Genomic DNA, 15,690 nt, shown 5'->3' with positions numbered 1-15,690 from the left:
CAGTGCCAGGCGTGTCCCCCTGCTTAAGCCAGTACATGTCCAGGCCCGTCTGAAGTTTGCCAGAGAGCATATGGATGATCCAGAAGAGGATTGGGAGAATATCATGTGGTCAGATGAAACCAAAATGGAACTTTTTGGTAAAAACTCAACTCCTCATGTTTGGAGGAAGAAGAATGCTGAGTTGCACACCATATCTACTGTGAAGCATGGGGGTGGAAACATCATGCTTTGGGGCTGTTTTTCTGCAAAGGGGACAGGACGACTGATCCGTGTTAAGGGAAGAATGAACGGGGCCATGTATCGTGAGATTTTAAGCCAAAACCTCCTTCCATCAGTGAGAGCATTGAAGATGGAACGTGGCTGGGTCTTCCAGCATGACAATGATCCCAAACACACCGCTCAGGCAACGAAGGAGTGGCTCCGTAAAAAGCATTTCAAGGTCCTGGAGTGGCCTAGCCAGTCTCCAGACCTCAACCCCATAGAAAATTTGTGCAGTCCGTGTTGCCCAGCAACAGCCCCAAAACATCACTGCTCTAGAGGAGATCTGCATGGAGGAATGGGCCAAAATACCAGCTACAGTGTGTGCAAACCTGGTGAAGACTTACAGGAAACGTTTGACCTCTGTCATTGCCAACAAAGGTTATGTTACAAAGTATTGAGTTGAACTTTTGTTATTGACCAAATACTTATTTTCCACCATAATTTACAAATACATTCTTTAAAAATCCTACAATGTGATTTCCTGAATTTTTTTTTCTCATTTTGTCCCTCATAGTTGAAGTGTACCTATGATGAAAATTACAGACCTCTCTCATCTTTCTAAGTAGGAGAACTTGCACAATCAGTGGCTGACTAAATACTTTTTGACCCCACTGTACATTTTGTGACCAAAAGTTGCTGGACACCTGAATATCATTTAAACCATGGACATAATCTCTTTCATTATTTTTACTACTGTTTGGTTTTGCACATGGTAAGCTTAAGCTTGTGTGCTTGCTCAGCCAAATCTAATGCCACCTTGAAAACAGCCTATTTTATTTCCAGTATTTGTCTGTAGATCTTAGCAAGCAGTGTGGGTTAAATGGGCAAATACACAAGAAAGGTGTCTGTATGCTTTTGGCCATATAGCTCATCTTTAGTCATTGTGTTTTTTTTCTGGTACAAGCAAATTAAAAATAGTTTGGAATATTGGTGTTTGTAGCGCTGTGTCTGTGTCTCTGCGTCAGATGCACCGACATTATCGCGCTTGTTGGAAGGTGCTCCCCCAGTCCAGATGCCAGCCAGCACTGAGCCCCCTAATCCCCCCAGTGTAGCTCTCTCTGCTCCAGGACACCACTTTGTACCCAACACAGGTCTCTGCTTCTGCAATTTTTAATAACATGCATGTCTGTTTTAACTCTGTCTCTCTAGCAGCTTAAAGGTTGTAGTTTGTTCGTAGTAATTATTTATGTAATTGATCTTTTTCAGTTCCACCAAACATCAACAGCTTCAACACTGTTCTGTGTGTGTGTTTGTGCAGGAACAGTAGTTGCTGATTGTTCCGGTCCAGAGGCAGTACTGGCAGTACAATCCGGGTCAGGGTCAGAGCAGACGGACGCTAGAGACGGAGAGCTGGTGGAAGACTTGGTAGCTGTGTCTTACATGGAGGATGAGCTGGACTTGGAGACAGTGGGGGACATTATAGCAATTATTGAAGAAAAGGTACACCTTCATTAAGTAACTGTAATCATAATGTGATGAAACCCTTTTATATCTTTAACAACCTATTAACATCACTGCTGGTGTTTTAAGTGTTTCCGTTTATTTTATCTTTTTATCACCACTCCAGCCTGATCAGGGTTGTGGTGGGTCTTGGTTCCCCGGAACCACCAGACACAACGAAACAACACACCCCAGACAGGACCCCCATCAATCGCGGGTCCTCGGCCATCCCCCCTCAGACATAGCCAATTATGGTCTGTATGTAGCTAACTAATAACACATCTGGGGATTTGTTAGAATTTACGGTTGGACAAAATGAAGTGCCTGCTTCTTAAGATTTTCTGTTTTGCTAAGCATTAAGATTTGCTTAGTTTCACAGACCTTGTTTGTTTTTCAAAAATCACAGATTTCACAGATTTTTAAAGAAAAGTGCCACTTTTCACAGCAGTCATTAAATAACATACATAAATTTAATGATAGAATAAATGGAAGCTACAATACACAGCACAGCCTACTATAATAGTTATAAATTCTGGTCCGTGTTTTGACACCCTCCCTCTGCGTCCACAGAATCGGTCGGTGTTTTCCAAACTCAGTTACCCGAGTTATGTTTTAGCTGCTTTAGACCTGGACATCTTGGACATTTTGTCTAACCGATTGCTTGTATAACCGAGCATCTTTAGAGTTTGCCGAGCTTATAAAGTAAGGAATAAACTGTACATTGACAAACTATCAGGAGCAGAAAGCTTTTTCTTTTGAGGTGCAGCACAGACTACACAGAGATGATCATGTGTGTAGAGAAGCACACTTTTTTTGCTGATTATGGAATCCCCAAAGCGAACAAAATGCACTTAATATGTAAACACATACATCAAACATTGTCAGCACACTACACCACAGTAAAGTCTGTTACACTAACTTAATTGCTGTAGGATAGCTAAGACCTCCTCATATTGCATCTCATATTTCATATGCTACACAAATAAAAAAAACATTAAATCGTGAAACACAAACTTTACATTTAGAAAATCACAGCAAATTGCATATTGCACAGGAATTGGCTCATTTCATGGTTAAGTGACGCGATTTTCATGGACGTGAATTAGGTAGGGCCTTAATTATAGTCATTGTCTGTGGTGGCTGGTCTGTTTTCCAGCTTGTTTTATAGACCAAAATGTAATTAGCATGTGTATTTTTGCATACTTTCCTGCCATGTAGCCTCTGTTTAATTCTCTCAGGTGGATGACTCGGTGGAGGTGTTGGATGCAGCAGCAGTGGAGGCTGCTCTTTCTCTGTGCGAGGAGGCTGTGGCAGGCGGCCACTCTCTTTCAAACCCCTGGGAGACAGAAGCCTTTAAGACGGTCGACCCAGACCCCATATCCCAGGCAAGAGTGCCCACAAGTGTGCCACTATCCTCCTCTGTTTGCATGCCCATACCTTCACCTGAACCGGTCGCTCTCGAGGGGGAAGCAGCCACAGTGGTGGGGGAAGCATCACAGACTGAAGTACCTGAAATGCTCACAAATGTCCCTGACTCTGTCCCCCCACCGGGGTCAGACAACACCCACGAGTCTGAAACACCAGGCGAAGAAGCGAGTAATGAAGAGGAGGCTGGAGTAAAAGAGGAGGAGCAGACAGAAAACAGATCACCCAGCCCTTCTGTGAAGTGCGAGAGCGAGGAGTGGACGCAACCTGAACCCGAGACGCCCTGCCTCGACTCGGAGGACAGCTCAACCTCAGGGAGAGACCCAAAGGTAGGAACTCAAAAATACATTTACAGTGCTGTGAATAATTACTGGCCGTTCATCTAATCTCTTCTGTTTTTGCAAAGTCAATTCAACTTAATTGTCATTATGCAATACAGGGTTGTAGACACAACAAAACACTGTCAGGCTACATTTCCGGTGTAGACATAAAAAAGACAATAGTGCAAAGACAATAGGGAAGAAGGGATTGGAAAAAAGGGGAGGGGGCATAGACAAAGGTAAGACTTCCCAGGAATTCTGACCGCTAGACCATATGGGAATTTGTCCCATTTAAATGTTTTAGATCAGGGGTGTCGAACTCATTTTCACCGAGGGCCACATCACCATTATTGTGGCCCTCAAAGGGCCGATTGTAACGTATTCTGCTGTGATTGCAGTCACATTGCTGTTTTTCTTGGAGGCTGAATTCTGCATTTATATTGTCCTACTTTACCACAGACACGGCCTCATAACACAAGAGACGCACCGGTTTCTCTTCCTGAAGCACAAACTTGTTTTCATTTTCATTAAATTTCCTCCTTATGCTTAATTTTCTTAATTATCTTCTTGTACATTTTAGGATCATGTGTAAATATGTGTAACATCATCTACTGGTGGGCTGTGTCACTTTGCAGGTCACAAAATCAGCCTGCATTTTGAAAGATGCAGTTTGTTTAGGATTTTACAGTGTATTTTTAAGACAATCATTCTGCCCTCACTAATAGTTTATCCCCCTTTCTCAGCTAGACAGACAGACAGACAGCTCTCTTCAGAATACAGTCGGTTTTATTTGCTTCCCAGCTGTGTCATACACTGTGTGCACCAGAATGAAGTAAAAATACAAACAATAAAGAACTTAATACAGTACAAGCACACAGCTGTAGTCAAGTGTTACATCTGGTACGATATGAGATTTAACCAAACGTAAAATAGCGCTAAAGAGTTAGCATTTTGTGTAAAGATACTAATTGCTATAGTAACAGTAACAATAGTATTTAATTACGGTAAATTTGTAACTAAAACGCTGTGATATACTCACTAAACATTTACTAACAACTGAGAATATAAACGCCACTACTTACAGACAATGCTTGGGTATTATATTGCAAGATCATTATTTGTATTTATTTATTATTGTTTACATTACTGACTACGCTACTTCGCGTTCTTTTGCAGTAAAAGTCACATGGCTTCTCAGCGAAGGTTAAAGTTAGTTGCCATGACTACGATGTCGCCAGTTGCACTTAAAGGCGCAGGAGCGCATTAAATTATAACTCCGTCTCTGTAACGACTCGAACCAAAACAACAATCGTACAGTCGTTTAAGCTCTCGCGGGCCACATAAAATTACGTGGCGGGCCGGATCTGGCCCGCGGGCCGTGAGTTTGACACCCCTGGTGTAGATTGTTCAAATTATTTTAATATAAAATAAAGGCAACACAAGAAGCAGCTTTAAATGATCATGATTATTTATTGAAAACCTAAATCACCTATTTGAAAAAATGTAATTTCCCCAATTAAATAATTGGTTGTGCCACCCTCGGCAGTTACAACGACAATGAAACGCTTGCAATAACCTGCAAGTCTTTTATCTTACTTGTTGCTGTAAAGAAATTTTGACCCACATTTTGTTCATGATTTTTTACATGACTTAGGCTGCACAAAAAATTCATCTCTGTACAATCTGGTCACATTGTGGTTCACAAGAAGTAACACAAAGCCTCCACCAGGGGGTGTACATGTACAAGTTTATTATTATTTTTCTCTGCGACCAATTTTTCTCGGGTTTTGCCATTGGATCTAAATGGGTTTCATGTCAGGTCTTTGAGTCTGCTGCTCCAAAACCTTAATTTTGTCATTCAGTTGCGGACTTGCTTGTGTGCTTTAGATCATTGTCCTGCTGCTTAACCGAACTTGAGCTTTAGATCCCAAACTGATGGGCGGACATTCTCCTTCAGCATTTTCTTACATATGACAAGCAAAGCAGACCCAGACCACCCTGGTATTAAAGACTGATGACATTGTTTACAGTCAAGCAAGCATAACATGATCTGTGTTTAAACATCCAAGTTATGGTGGTTCTGAATCAAACATTTGACCCACTTTTCTGCCTAAACTTGGAAAAAGTCCTCTACTTTTTAATGGGTTTAGTTAACTGTTTATATAGGCACAGAGGTGATATATTCATTTCAGTGGGTATGCCCTAATGTCTAAGGCTGTACTGGGAGCATACTGATCAGGGGGCATACTTGATGCCCAAACCACCTCAAGGATTTAACTATTTGGCTTCATCCCAAGTCTGCACTCAATGTGTACACACACACACACACACGAACTCCATCTCCTTGTGTTAAGTGCATTATTATTAAATGTAGCCTTACAGAGATGCTGTCAGGTTATTATACAATTCTGTACACGTAGAAATTCAAAGAAATTTAACCTTCCGATGAGTAAACTTCTTTTGGATAATACCATTCTATGGACCCAGTGAAGACAGACCCTGCTGTTATGGATTTACCGATTGTTCGCTTTTTCTCCCTCCCACTGTAGGAGGTGAAGGATGAGGATGGAGGCAGTGAGGTGGATGCGGATGAATCGATGGATATGAAAGAATGCGGAGAGGGGCCTTATCTTTCTGAGGTGGACCCCCCAGCCAGTGAAAGTGAGGATGGGTATGGCACCAACTCCCAGCGGTACACCACTGCAGACTCCACTGCCAGCAGCCCGGCATCTTCCCAGTTGTGAGCAGTGTGTGTGTGTGTGTGCGTGCGTGCGTGTGTGCACGCATGTGTGTATCTATATGTGGTCTGATGAATTAATTGATTCACTTTCTGCATTCTCCGTCTTAGCTCCATGTGCAGTGAGGACCAGGAGGCTCTGCAGGCACAAAAAATCTGGAAAAAAGCTATAATGCTGGTGTGGCGTGCAGCAGCCAATCACAGGTAAGCTTTCAGCAATAAAAAGACAACAATAGGAAGACAATACAAGTATGGCTTACATGTCTAAGGTGCATATTTATGTTTGGAATGTGTGGTAGGTATGCCAGCGTGTTCCTGCAACCTGTATCGGACGACATCGCTCCAGGCTACCACAACATTGTACACAGGTACTCACAAGCATCAATAAGTAAGCCAAATCAAATTATGATGACAAAATACCACACAGCAGTATGGTTTCTGAGGTTCCTGGCATTTGGTTACTGTCAGCTGGACTTTTTTTTTTTTTTTTGCACACATTAATCCATTCATTGAGCAGCACGGTGGTTCGGTGGGTAGCACTGTCACACTGTCACCTCACAGCAAGAAGGTTCAATCCTGAATCTCAGCAGTGTAGGTTAGAGTGTCCAAGTGCCTCAGTTGCTTTAAGAATATTCAGATTTCTTCTTGAAGTATACCTTTAACACTTTACAATCTCCTCCCTATCAGGCCCATGGACCTCTCCGCCATCAAAAAGAATATAGAGACGGGGCAGATTCGCACCACGGCTGAGTTCCAGCGGGACATCATGCTAATGTTCCAGAACGCAGTGATGTACAACAGCTCTGACCATGACGTCTACCACATGGCCCTGGAGATGCAGCGTGACGTCCTGGAGCAGATCCAACAGTTCCTGGCCACTCAGCTCATCATGCAGACGTCTGAGTCAGGAATTAGCGCCAAGAGCCTTCGGGGACGAGAGGCTAACCGCAAACAGGACCCCAATGACAAGGTAAGACGTACAAACATTCAGTCTGTGGGGTAGAAATGCAGTGAGAAATTTTACAGTTTCATACGAAGAACCTGAGCCCATCTCTGTGTTTAAAAAAAAAATTAAAAAATTTTTAATACTATAGCTTATGCAAAGTCAATTCAATCACATTGGGGTTTTTTGAAAGCAAACTGTAACACTGCCTTACTTATAAATGACCCAAAAAATGCAAATGTAAGAATGCACACACACAAGAACTCAAATGCTTTTTTGTTGGATTATGGAAGTGGTAAGTATTTTATTTCTCTTCCTGGATGTTTTGTGAAAATGTCAGAGAGTGGTTCTGGCTGCATCATCTGCACGGCCTGTTTCATATGCATGCTTATTTATGCTCTCCAGCCATATAAACGTTTCTGTAAAACACCCAAGATCTGAATCAAATCCATCATCGTCTGTAATGTATTACATTGTAATGTCTTCAGTATTTTTGATCATATATTTGTGCATGTTCTGTTATGGAAATAACATAATAATGTGGGCCAGTGATAGCTCAGTGGTTAAGGTACTGGACTAGTAAACAGAAGGTTCCCGGTTCAAGCCCCGCTACCACCAAGTTGCCACTGTTGGGTCCCTGAGCAAGGCCCTTAACCCTCAATTGCTCATTGTGTAAGTCGCTTTGGATAAAAGCGTCTGCTAAATGCTGAAAATGTAAATGTAAATAAGAGTGCATGGGTTAGAGGGCTGAGTAGATGATAAATTCAAATTTTGGGGAGCTGTGTTGCTAACTGATCATGGCCAGGTGTCACAAAAGCTTGTCAAGATTATGATTACTGCTGTATGGTTAAACAATTGTCACTTTAGGGTGTTTTCACACCTGTAGTTAGTTTGCTCTAGTCCAAAGCAGTTTAGTTTGTTAACTTGAAGGGTTCGGTTTCTTTTCACACAAAAATCCAAGCGCACAAAAATGTATGCCAACAAACTATGTGAGAATGTCAGATGTGTCTGAGGTGGGAAAGTAAATACAAAAAATTTCTGTGTTTTGGACTTGTGCCTTTTTCTATTCAATTTGGTTGTAGCATTGGTAATTATCTGGGTAATATACCAGGCTAAACATCATTCTTCACTCTTGAGCGCACATCTCCACATCTGAAGCAGTAAAGCATTTTCAAGACATGCTGCCATTAGACGACTGAGCAGAAGTACTGTAGATAGCTGATATCGAGAATGCACCGCAACATGTTAGTTGGGTCCGACCACATTCTCACCACAAATGAAACCACCTGCTCTTAGGGGTTGTTTTGGCCCCCATCTAAGTGTGATTACTGTGCTCGCACCTACCCAAACGAATCACATCAAAAATCAGATTTAACCAGACTAAAAAGTGAGTTCAGTTCATTTTGAAAGTGATTTTAAACCACAGTCAGTTTATGATTTGCTTCATTGCTTTTTAAAGACTACTGGTGTGTACTTCTTAAATGTCAATGTAAAGCTCCTCACGATGTGCATTAGTCATTGTCAATGACTTTGCCTCATCTTATTTTAACTCACTTATTCGTTTCAAACACACATAATGATGTCAAAGAGGCTTTTCTTAGTTTCAGTACTCCATGAAACATACACATAATGACGTCAACATGGCTTTTTCCAGTTTCAGTACTCTTTTTAACATGCCCTCATTTACCATCCCTTGACATTTGCCCTTAGTGGAATCCCAGTCACTAAAAGAGTGTTCTAGAGCTGTATTAATTCTAATAAATTGTCTCGATAATACGTTAAAAGCCCATGAAACTTATAGAACATTGGTGTGGACTTAAACAGCAGAATTTCAATACTGCAAAAAAGCACTTATTAAAGAACTGCAATACAGCACTAAATAAAAAAGCAAACATATACAGTAGCTGTTCCATTAAAAAAGGGTCGTTGAATGAGTCCTATTAAAGAGCTCTGGCATCTTACAATAGTGCCACATTGAAAGTTGCACCTTTTTAACAAGTCAGTCACTAGCTGACATGGAACTGCCAAACACTTAAGCTCACAGTGCATGACAGTGGTCTGTCCTTGGTTGCAAAACTTGGAGTAAATTCCAAACTGCCTCTAGAAGATGTGAGTGCAAGAACACTTTTGGGGGGGGGGATCACCATATCATGTGCAGTTCTAATTGACAGCTGGTGTAAAGCACCCTACTATTGGACCAAAAGTTTGATGATACAACTTGTGTGTAATAATGGTCTAAGACAGTTGTATATGGTTTGAGCTTATGAGTTAGATCATTTAGTTTTATTTAAAAATAATCCAGGAAAAACAAAAGCATGTATCTCAGTGGTCTCAACTCAATCCAACCACTTTATGAAGAGTGAGAGCCAGGTCATATCACCCAGCATCAGTTACTGACCCCACCAGTCTGATAGCAGTTAAGAGAAAGAGAAGGAAAGGTCAATAAGGGCTGTTCAAAAACTGCATTGGAACACAAGTTTTCTGTCTTTCACTTTCATTTTCATCTCACCTCTACCTGAGTTTGTCTGTGTATAGCATGTGTGTGTGTGAGCTTTCTGTCTGTGCTAGTTTGTGTATATGTGGATATATGTGGCATGTCTGGGTTAGATTTTCCAAAAATCTAAGGGCAATTTCACGTCACTTTAGATGATTGTGGCCCCATGATTAATTGGTGTACTGTCCAGGGTGTGTTACTGCATTGCGCACAGTGATTAAAGTGTAGTAATGCTGTAACTAGCCTTGGTTGAAACACCATAGCTTATTAACACAAACCTATTCTAAAGTTAGGGTGTTGTAGATCTTTTTGTTATCTGTTAGTAGTATTTTAGTAGTAAGAACACTTTTTAAAGTTGGGGCAGATTTATAAACGAATGAACCTTGCTTGACATTTTCTATTAACAACAGCTATAGTGTCGTGTACACGGCCCCAAGCACATGTAGCCATGTTAACACCAAGAAAATGACCCAGGGTTGCTTTGCTTGAGCCCATCTACTTTTATGTAGTTGTGTCATCATGTAACATGGGATGGTGTTTTACACCCATGACTGGTGAGATGGGAATGCATTGTAATTATCGAAAATAATAGTACTTTGAAATAGGTTAAAACATCCAGTTTGTGTTTCCAAAGGGGCCATTTGATCACAGGGGGCCCTAGACTGCCTGCTTTTGTCTGGTGCAAATACCATCCCTATCTGAAGTGCTGGAATCCTTCAGAAAAGCATGTAAATGCTTGCTGTTGTTTTCTGTTGGGTAAAAGTGACTGTAATTCAGCCATGGAAAGGCTCAGTGACTTGATTTCTAATACTGAAACATTGTAGTGATTCCGGGGGGGAAATATGTTTGGTCATTTGCAGATTATATTAATGCCTAGTTCACACTACACGATTTTTGCCCTGATTTTTGCTCGCTGACTGGTCGCCGATAGATGTGGCAGCTCGGAAGCAACTCTGCGTTCGCTCAGGGATCAAAACTCGGCTCTCTATCGCTATGTGTGAACTGTTCAACAGCTTGATTTTATCGAGCACTCGCAGACTTGAGAAAAATATCTAGCATGCTAAATATCTGGATCAGTCGGGCGACTGGCAATGAGTTCTATGTTGAACTATAGCCAATGAGAACGCAAGATACGGGGTAAGGGGAAACGCGGAGAGGAGTGTAAAAACGTGGGACAGGGGCATAATATAGTTTCTATCAGAATACATGGGCACACACACAAGCTTTACAGTATTTTTGACCTTATCGTCCACGCCAAACCATAATACCAACGCTGCATTGCAAAACATTTATTAACCTCCAACTCACTACAGTACAGACAATCCCTGCTGGTCACGTAGCCCAATTAACTCAGATTTATTTATTTTTTCCTACTTGCTTTTATGCTGCACATCAGTGCATAAACAATTTTGACCGTTCGCTTATTGTTGACGTGCATTTTTGGACGTGGTGTCATTAAACCCGTTGTCACTTCTCGCGTGTTTTCGTGACAAAACGTAGTTTGGGAGACCAGACAGACTCGTCTGTGATTTCTCATGATGGTAGATCAAGACTGAAAAGACTCCCGATTACGAGAGATCCAGTTGTGTAGTGTGAACTTGGCATAACTGAAAGACAGAAAAATCATTATTGTTATTAAAACTTGGGTGTTTTTAATGTTTTCCACCAAGTCTATTATTAGCAGGCTGCGAACTAGTACATTAGCATGTAAAGCCTACATGTGTGGAAGCTGGTACATGACCATCGAAGTTTAAATGCAGCTTATAAAATCTTAGCAGGACTGATTAAATCCACATAGCTGGGAACATCAATGTTTGTGCACTGTTAAAGACTTACAGTATATGTGCTTTACTCTGCATTAGCTGTGTGTCTGTAAGCTGTGTGTGTGTATCAGTGTTGTGTAGCTCTAGACATTTCTATAGGCTAAAACTCTGTCTTGCAATGATGTGAGCGTGTGTGTAGGACTTTTTTTTCTCTCACTGCTGTTTGTCCTTCTACAGGACAGCCTCCCAATGGCCTCTCCTGCTTTCCTTCTCTCTCTCTTTGTAAGTATCCAGCTAAATGCTTTTCTCTCTGCCCCCCACCCAAAACCCTGTTTTTTCTGTCTTTAGCACACATAAACACAATCGTATGGATGCAAAGCTGTAATCTTATCGCCGGGAAGACTTCGCCACAAGAATCCACTGAATATGCGCTCTTGCTAAAGTACACGTTGGTATTGGGTTTGAGTGAACATCACACATGTAGGGGGCGTGTACAGCTTATTCAGAAAATATTCCAGCCCCTTAAATTGTTTTGCACATCTGTATTGTGAATTTTATTTTAAATAGATAGAATTGCCATTTTACCCATACATTTACATTTACTCTCCCATAATGATGAAGTGAAAACAAAAACTGCTATCTCTGATACACTTAAGTATTCAGACCCTTAATTCAACACTTTGTAGAAGCCCAGTTGGTAGCCATTACAGCTGTTTTCTTGGTTTCGTGGGATTTTTGTGATCGTTCTTAACTCCCTGACCAAGGCAGACAACCAACTCTAGGAATGTTCAAGGTTGTGCCCAGATTCTTCAATTTGAAAATCCATAGATGGATCCATGAACTTCAAAGGTAAACCTGAGTCTAATCCATTTAAATTGATCATTTAGGCAATCGGGATGCACTTGACAACAAATTTTAATTCTGAGTGCCATAGTCGTCCCAATAGGACATCAATAAGACATTAAGTCCAGGTGGTCAGTTTGCATTGATGGATGGAGTAGAGAATGTAAATGTATATGTAAATGTACATATAAATGTATATAAACTACAGTCAGTAATTTTATATTTTTATATGGTATGTGTTCCTGATGTTTAGGGTCCCGGGTAGGTGAGTCTAATAAACTGGTAACTCAATAATTGTATCAAAGCAGGTCATGTTTGATTTGCCTAATTTTTATGTAAATATTGAGCATTATTCTTTTATATCCTCTTATATTTCTGAGGCAGTATCAACCAAGTTTTACCATGTAGAGTGTAATGTCAGAAAGTACTTTACCTATATCTTTATCACTGGAGAAGCTCACATCTGTACTACTGTCGCTGCTTTTTTGTTTTTCCAGGATGGAGGCACTAGAGGGCGTCGCAGTGCCATCGAGGCAGATATGAAAATGAAGAAATGAAGCGAGGTTTAAATACTGAGTGTCCTTGCCTACTAGGTTAGATTTGGATGTTTGTGTTGTTCAGATTGAGTTAATATGATACATATCAGCTAAAATGTTCGTTGTTTAAAGACGTGATTTCAGACATTAACGATCATGAACATCTACGATCCACGTCCATCTGAAATGTAAGACAAAAGTAGACAGTGCCGTCCATGCCGATGTTTTGTAGTGTGCATAAGCACTGAATTCACTGTTGCTGTTTTCTTTAAAGAACAGTACCAAGTGTGGAACAGTGGTCATCTCAGGGCAGGAAATATGTTGTAAGGAATTAAAGCAACGGAAAACATGATGTCTAGTCAGCAAAGTGGAAATAAAATGGAAAAGGCACCTCAGTCTTCTGATTAACAGCTACAAAAAACCCTTCTGTATGTTAGTTTGGTTCAGGACCATAGCTTTTTGTGAAGGTGTTGAGGCTGGATAGATGTTTTTAATAGACTTCTTATTAGCAATATCAGCCATGAAGACTCATTAAGTGTGATACTGATTCTACACTAACCACATTACATGGATTTACAGCTAAAGAATCAGCGAGTCAGTCAGCCAGGATGTGCAGGGCTGAACATAAAAAAGCATAGTGTTGGCAAGTATTTTACATACTCTGTAAATATGTGGTTTAAGACATAGTTTGTCTCACTGTGTTCTAAGAAACAACTGCAGTTAGTAATGAGGTATAATTGTGTTTGTCATCTGAGACTGCTAGAACAATTTCATATACTGTTTATTTGTAAATATATACACAGTTTCATTTTTATTATTCTATTTCTGCATTATTTTCCATTTCTCCCAGTCTTGTCATATGCAGTTACCCGTTTGTGTCTCCTCTACTGCTCCAGACCCCTACTTTGCCAGACGAGGGCCGTACATAACACATGCCCCCTCTGACAAAAGCAGTTGTCAACTGCTTATTTTCCCTTGCATGAATCGGGTGACTGTCACACACTGCTCTCTGTTATTCACCATCTCTCTGCAGGCACCTTTGACCAGCCAGCATAGGAATCCTTTTGACCATCCCTACAGACAGACACAGCTAATCATGTCTGTGTGCTGGTGCCAGGCCGGCAGCCTAGCAAAGCTGAGAGTCAAACTCAAGAGCTCGAGATCTCTGCGACTCTGGGCTAGTGCATTAGACTGCTGCGCCACCCAAGCAACTCAACACTCTCTATCTCTATTTCCTCGGCTGCTCCCGTTAGGGGTCGCCAGCGGATTGTGATTTGCATTATTGATTTGGCACAGTTTTTACGCCAGATGCCCTTCCTGACACAACCCTCCCTATTTATCCGGGCTTGGGACCGGCACTACGATGCATTGGTTTACGCATCCTAGCGGCTAGGTACCTATAGGACAATTCAGTGTCTCCAATTAGCCTGGCTGCATGTTTTTGGACTGTGGGAGGAAACCGGAGCATCCGGAGGAAACCCACGCAGACACAGGAAGAACATGCAAACTCCGCACAGAAAGGACCCAGACCGCCCCACCTGGGGATCGAACCCAGGACCTTCTTGCTGTGAGACGACAGTGCTACCCACTTAGCCACCGTGCTGCCCCCAAGCAACTCAACACTGTTCCTTGTAATTTCCATTTATTCTCACAAACAATTTAATTATATAGTGTAGTTTAACTAAGTGCATTTGATGCAGGTTAAACAAATATTGAACACCAAACATATCTTAGCTTAGCAACTAAAAGTAAAATTGAAACTTTTTAGCCAGAAAATGTTGTAAATTGGATTTGCTAAATTCTTAAATATTCTGAAACTAAACTAAAACAGAAAAATTTTTCAGTACAGTACAGAGTGCTAACATTTCAGTTCAAAATCTTCCATAGGCATTTGATCAGATGGAGATCTGGTGACTTCATATAACAGGATGTAGTATATGATTTATATGACTTTTATTAACTACCTTACCCCCTTGCTTTGTGGATGTTGGCATGGTCATGTCATGGTAATGGTCAAAAAAATACTTCCATCAAAATAGTCAATATGAAGTTTCATCATATTGACCAAGTGATTTTTTTTTTGGTTTGCAGTGACCAGGCCATCCATAGCGTATGTTTTTCCACTCATTAATTCAGGGTTCTTCGACATGTCCTGAGTAAAGACTGGTTTTAGCAGATCTAGACTGGGTCAAATCCTGGATGCATAAATTGGTAATTTGTGCTGACTAGCGTTATTGTATAAATACAGCCTATTCATGTATGTAAATTTGCTTGTTGTTTTAATTTGTAGGGCAGTGTAGCTTAGCAGTTGAGGTACTGGACTAGTAATCAGAAGGTTGCTCATTCAAGTCCCACCTTTGCTAAGTGGCCAGTGTTGGACCTTTTGCTTGCTTTGTATCCTACGCAATTATAGGTCGTTTTGAATAAAAGTGTCTGCTAAATGCTGTAAATGTAATTTATGTGTGTTAATAAAACTTCCGTCAGCCACGGATTAAGTTGCTGAGTCATGTTTACTACAGTACAATTCCACGTAGACAAGAACTGATATTCCCCTTTTGGAATATATGAGTCACACATACGTCTCCAGGTTACACCACGGGTTCAATTGTATCTATTTAGTTTGTGACATAAAATAATAACGTGTGTTAAGGTCACAGGCGGTGTTCGCACGCAGTGTTAGCTGTTCAGTTTGGATTTATATAAGCACATTGTTGACTAATTAATTAATAAGCACATTTTAATGACTAATTAAAAGTAAAATATTTAAGCCATTTACAGTGGTACATCGTAACTCGACATCCACTAAACTCAAAATATTTGAAACTCGACACCCTTCGTGGAGAAATCTGTACCCTTAAACTCGGCGTTTTCCTTAAATTCGACGTGTTCAGCCTTCAAAAATAAATTATTTAATTTCAAATTAACAAC

The 15,690-nt window shown here is 40.8% G+C and overlaps 1 protein-coding gene across 4 annotated transcripts in view; it reads left to right on the top strand.

Moving 5' to 3' along the window:
* The window catches only part of brd8b (bromodomain containing 8b), a 32,054-nt gene extending 16,805 nt beyond the window's left edge, over nt 1-15,249 (top strand). The window contains exons 11-20 of one of the 4 annotated variants that reach the window (XR_010007734.1): nt 1,227-1,352; nt 1,520-1,701; nt 2,940-3,455; nt 5,996-6,186; nt 6,295-6,387; nt 6,483-6,551; nt 6,871-7,153; nt 12,724-12,819; nt 13,342-14,973; nt 15,053-15,249. Coding sequence is in view for 3 of the 4 variants with exons in the window: in XM_062989568.1 (XP_062845638.1) it covers nt 1,227-1,352; nt 1,520-1,701; nt 2,940-3,455; nt 5,996-6,186; nt 6,295-6,387; nt 6,483-6,551; nt 6,871-7,153; nt 12,724-12,783 (1,520 nt within the window). In the remaining variant the exon portion in view is untranslated. Of the gene's footprint in view, nt 1-1,226; nt 1,353-1,519; nt 1,702-2,939; nt 3,456-5,995; nt 6,187-6,294; nt 6,388-6,482; nt 6,552-6,870; nt 7,154-12,723; nt 12,820-13,341 lie in introns of all 4 variants that reach the window. The other 3 variants (XM_062989568.1, XM_062989449.1, XM_062989645.1) reach the window with 3 other exon arrangements.
* Nucleotides 15,250-15,690: the final 441 nt, after the last annotated feature.

Source organism: Trichomycterus rosablanca, chromosome 1, assembly GCF_030014385.1.
Source record: "Trichomycterus rosablanca isolate fTriRos1 chromosome 1, fTriRos1.hap1, whole genome shotgun sequence".
NCBI lineage: Eukaryota > Metazoa > Chordata > Actinopteri > Siluriformes > Trichomycteridae > Trichomycterus > Trichomycterus rosablanca.
The sequence above is the reverse complement of the archived record's forward strand: the minus strand, read 5'-3'. Positions and strand labels throughout refer to the sequence as shown.